Here is a 5,260-nt window from a genome sequence, read left to right on the forward strand (position 1 = left end):
TAGAAATAAATTAAAATATAAGAAAAAGCTGTTCTTTCAAAATTTAAACAGATATACATAAATAAAAGCTCCAGTTCTAAAAGGAAGGGAAACAGACATGAGGAATAGTAATAAATATAAAGCCAGGAGGCAACTGCTGTTTGCAGGTATGGCATCTTTTTAATAGAATGGCTTGGATGACCACTAGTAGTGGTAATTTCTGATAACCTCTGAACTGGGACAGACAACATCAGAGAAATTTGTCAGTGTCAGGGCAAAAAAAGCATCCACCCATCAGCCAAGTCCACTGTCAACTTATCTGTTAGGAAAATCTTTTTAACTATCATGTTGTAACTTGTCAAAGATTTTGCACGCATAGCTGCGTTATTGATAGGTTTCTGTTCACCCTTAGTCCTTACGTTTATTTTTGGAAGATACTCTCCCCATCTTGCGTATTGTGTTAATTTGCTTAACGTTATTATGGGAACCTGATAAGGCCTTATCTACAAGAGAAAACAATGTCTCAAAATTCATTTCCACTGATGACAATGGTGGATTCTATAGTGTAGACAGATGTTCTTACTAGCATCAGATACCTTGTTTAAAAAAAACCCTGTTCTTTATCTGTGCCATGGAGAAGGATAGTGTTGTGGTTGAGACACTATGCTTGGCCTCAGGAAACTTGGATTAAATTCCCAGCTGTGGTATAGACTTCCTCTGGGTAGGTCTATACTGTATCTGGGAGTGAGCCTCCCAGTCTCGCGCCACAGACTTATGTTAATGGGTCTTGCACTAGTGATCTAAAAATAGCTGCACAGATGTTGCAGCTTGGGCTCTGAAGCCTAAAGCATGAGGGTGGGCTTCAGAGCCTGAGCCACAAGTCTATGCAGCTATTTTTTAGAGCACTACTGCAAGCCCCACTGACATGAGTCTGTGGATCCAGGCTGGGAGGCAGGCACCCAGGTGATGTGTAGACGTTTTACATAATGCTGATGGGGACCCTCAGGAATGTTTAAATCGAATTGGGTGTGAATCTGAAGTGGATTAGTTAAATTGCATTAAACTCCATTGTAGATGCTCTCATTCAGAACTGAAGTGTCCTTACTTTGATTTAGCCAATTCACTTTCAAAGTAAATTAAACTAAACTGAATTAAGGCCACTTTAATTCGAATAAAAGGCACAGATTTTTAAAGGTATTTAGGCATTGCTGTGCTTGGCACTATAAGATCTAAGTGACAGACAGCTAATCTAACAGCATGAGCAAAGTGAAATTTAAAACATAATGAAACTTTTCCTTATGGACAAGAACAATAGGAATCCATGTGCATGAAAAATCCACAAATTGTAACGATATAGAGCAGGGGTGGGCAAACTATGGCCCAGGGGCCGCATTCAGCCTGCCAGCCATTTTAAGCTGGCCCTTGAGCTTCCGCTGGGGGTGGGGTCTGGGGCTTGCCCTGCTCCACCGCTGCAGTCAGGGAGCAGGGTCAGGGGGCGCTCCATGTGGCTCCCAGAAGCAGCAGCATGGCCGTCCTCCGGCTCCTACGCACTCCAATGGCCCCCCTCTAGCACTCCAATGGGAGCTGCAGGGGCTGTGCCTGCGGACGGGGCAGCATGCAGAACCGCCTGGCCGCACCTCTGCATAGGAGCCGGAGAAGGGACATGCCACTGCTTCCGGGAGCCGCTTGACGTAAGTGCCACCCGGAGCCTGCACCCCTGAGCCTCTTCCCCATGCCCCAACCCTGATCCCCCTCCCGCCCTCTGAACCCCTCGATCCCAGCCCAGAACACCCTCCTGCACCCCAAACTCTGCAGCCTCACCCCAGAGCCTGCACCCCTTCCTGCAGCCCAAGCCCCTCCCCCAGCCTTGATCCCCCTTCTGCCCTCGGAACCCCTCGGTCCCAGCCCAGAGCACCCTCCTACACCCCAAACGCCTCATCCCCAGCCCTAACTCAGAGCCCGCACCACGGCTCTTCCCCCACCCCGCGCCAGCTCCCAACTCCCTCCTCACGCTTTCGCGCCCCGCCCCTCACGCTCCTCCTACCGGCCAGAGAGGCCGGTCCCCATCCCTCTGGGTGCGGGGTTTGAAAGCGGACGAGCCCATGTACGGCGAAGCGGGGGGGGGATCGGGAGAGGAGGGCGGACTCACCCTCACCCACCGCCTCTCGCCGCCCTCTGAACAGGCGACTGCTGGGGGAACCCGAAGAGGGCGCGGGGGCTCACCCGCGGCGGTTGTGCGTGCGCGCCGGCCCCCGTGCCCGGCTGTGGTCTCGCCCGCTCCCCCCGCTCAGCGCAGTGGGACGTGCCCGGGCTTTCGCGTCATCCATTGTTTACAAACCAAGCCCAGCAGCGGGCTGCTGCGAGTCGGGTTTGCACCGGTGTGGCGCGCGGAGCCGGCCGAGATGCCCTGCCGGCCCGGGGAGCGCTTTCTGCTGCTGGAGCGCTCGGTCGCCGTGGGGCAGGCGGGCTCCAAGGAGGTGGACGCGCTGGTAGCCAAGCTGGGCGAGGTGCTGCAGTTAAGCGCCCAGCGGGCACCGGCCCCCCGCGGCCCCAAGCACCCGCCGCCCACCACCGCCCGGGGCCGCGCCGCGCCCTACTGCCCCCGTGGCGGCGGCCTCCTGGTCCCGCGGGGTCCGGCCCCCCTGCAGCCGCACCAGCCCGCGGAGCCCCAGCGTCCGGGGAAGAATAGCCAGCGGGTGGCCAAGCAGCTGTGCGGCCGGGGCTGGCTGCGGAGCGCCGCCCACAGGAGGAAGCGGCCGGGGCCGGAGGAAGCGGCCGGCGAAGAGGAGGATCCGCACCGGCTCCTGCAGCAGCTAATCCTCTCCGGGAACCTCATCAAGGAGGCAGTCAGGCGCCTGCAGCTGGCGGCGGCGGCCGTGGCCACAGCCACCACCGGCGGCAGCGGGGAGGGAGAAGCAGCAGCCCTGCAGCCTCTGCAATAGCCCCGCGGGTTGTGGAGAGCCTGTGGCAGCGAGCCCGGCGCCGGAATCAGGACATTGCATGTGGGAGGGGCCAGCTATCGGCGGATCTATCTCGGGGGCGCCCCCTCCCCGGTACTTGAAGCAGACTCTTTATTGACAGTGAGGCCCCGTGGCCGGGGTCCAGCTATTCTGTATAAAACGTGGTGCTAGCTCCGAGGCGCTGTAAGTCTCTGTAGTGGTCGCTGATGGGGGTGGGGGAAGCAGGGAGCCCCCCACCTTCACCGAGCCTGCCCCGCTCCGCGGAGATGCAGACCCCCCCTCAACTCGCTGCTGTGTGTCGGGACGGGGGAAGGGACCACCCCGCTGGGCCAGTCCCGACCGGCCATTGTTTTGGAGGAAGGGGTCCCCAGTCTTAGTGTCATGGAGGGGAGCGGGAGATGCGGCAGGGAGAGAGGTACGCGTGTGGGGCGGCGGGGAGGTAGGTTTGGGTGGAGCGGGTTTAAAATGTGTTGGCTCCTATATTCCTCTGCCCCAAGGTCACCGAAAGGCGCATCCACACAGCGCGCGCACGGTGGTGGTGTTTTCACCAGCCGGTTGGAGATAGTAACCCCTCTTAGCTTGTTTTGACTGTACTGAGGGCGAGCCCTGTGTTTTGTAATCGCTAGGAGTCTCCTGAGGATGTGCACGTTGCCCGATCCGAGTTGTTGTTGTGCTCCCCCCCCCCCGCCTCCAAAGAGCTCCTCCTACCAGTGGGATTCTCAGAAACAGGGTCATCTTACAGCAAGTTCTCTAAGAACCCCACCAGTCCCCGTCCTTCCTGCTAATACCACTGCCGCTGCTCCGGCACTCGGGGGCTCTTTTTCTGGAGGATGGACAAGAGAGAAGGCTGTTTGTGTCTTCACATCCCTGCCCTGCTATTCCCACTTCCAGCGCGCTCCAGGCTTGGAGTCTGTCTCGCTACACGGGAGTAGATTTGTCCGTCTCTGGTGGTCTCAGGAGCCATTTGCAATAAGTCTAAAATACCTTATTGAGAGGTGCGTGTTTCCTTTCTCCTCCAGGGTTTCTTTTCTTTTCTTTTTTTTTTTTTACACTTTTCCCATTGTGACTACAGAGCGGTTTTAAATGTGAATCTCAAAGTTGGAAAGCAGCTGAACTGATCATTGTGAAGTGTGAGCGAATGAAGACTGAGATACATTGTTCACAGATGGTAGCTAAACAACAACTCCCCTCCGCTCCCTCCCCCCCCCCCCCTGAAAAAACAAAACAAAACCTCAATGGCTGGATTGAAAAGATGCTGGCTGTTGTCAAAATATATACACTTCGTAACGGAGTGTTTGAATTGTGTTCCTGATTTACAGGACTTGTCTGTACTGAATAAATGTGGTCTTGTTTTTAGCTTGGGTCTGTGTCTTATTGACATCGAGGGAAGTAAACCTCTTTATATGAACTAAGCAGTGGTGACAGTCTTACAAACATACATTACCCATCATATTTCCCTTTCAGTTAAGAGATCTCCATTTTGCAGACAAAACAACAATCTGCATAGTCTGATGCAGTGGGACACCAGTTATTAATGCATTGAGATGCAATTGAGCCCCTTTGTTCCCCGGCAGCATTCTTTCTTAAGCCAAGGAATATCCTTTCCTGCAGACTCAACGTTGCCATAGGAATTCATAAGTCAAATCATACTTGACAACAAAATTAACAATCTAGTATATCACAGAGGGAGGAAAGAAGATGAATTTGGTTATTTATTCATGTTCTTTATTTTCTGGGGAAGAAGAGCATACAACTAAACAGATATGGAGAGGGAAAGGGTGTAGTAGGCTCCTACATCTCAGTAGGAACAGACTTAAGCATGTTTATTAAAAAATGATGGTGCTAATTAAGTTTTTAAAACACCATTCTGAATGTTTTAGGTTGCTAGGTAATCTCATTCAATTTTAAAATAGTCAACAAATGAGTTTTAAGATTAGGTTTGTACATGCAGTAGAAAACAATTTTCCCTCTCCCCTACGCACATTGGAATAAAAGCAGCTCCTTTGAAGGTATGATCCCACTTGAAAGAAAATGGAATATGTTTACCTGTGTCTGAGCAGTTAGTTACTTGCACAGTTCACTCTTTGAAGGTCAAATTTGATCCATAAACTACTTGTGTCAGGACATAATTTTGTTGTGCTAGCATTGAGTGATATACGTAATCTTTAGTACCTAATTGTGTTTAATGTTCAGCTGAAGTATTGATTTCAGGTTTTTTTTCCCTAAGGTGGTCGTAAATAAGCAGTATGTACTGTGTTTTTTTTACTAGCTTTTTCTTTTTTTTCCTAATTTGTAAGCAGACTTGTAGACATGTAATATGA

General features: G+C 52.1%; 1 protein-coding gene across 1 annotated transcript; it reads left to right on the top strand.

Annotated features, from left to right (window-relative positions):
* Positions 1-2,301: 2,301 nt before the first annotated feature.
* Positions 2,302-4,145, top strand: FRAT2 (FRAT regulator of Wnt signaling pathway 2). Its single transcript, XM_074943004.1, has one exon. The coding sequence runs from the start codon at positions 2,382-2,384 to the stop codon at positions 2,919-2,921; it is 540 nt and encodes a 179-aa protein (XP_074799105.1). The 5' UTR covers positions 2,302-2,381; the 3' UTR covers positions 2,922-4,145.
* The last annotated feature ends 1,115 nt before the right edge of the window (positions 4,146-5,260 follow it).

This window comes from Natator depressus, chromosome 2, assembly GCF_965152275.1.
Source record: "Natator depressus isolate rNatDep1 chromosome 2, rNatDep2.hap1, whole genome shotgun sequence".
NCBI classification, from domain to species: domain Eukaryota; kingdom Metazoa; phylum Chordata; order Testudines; family Cheloniidae; genus Natator; species Natator depressus.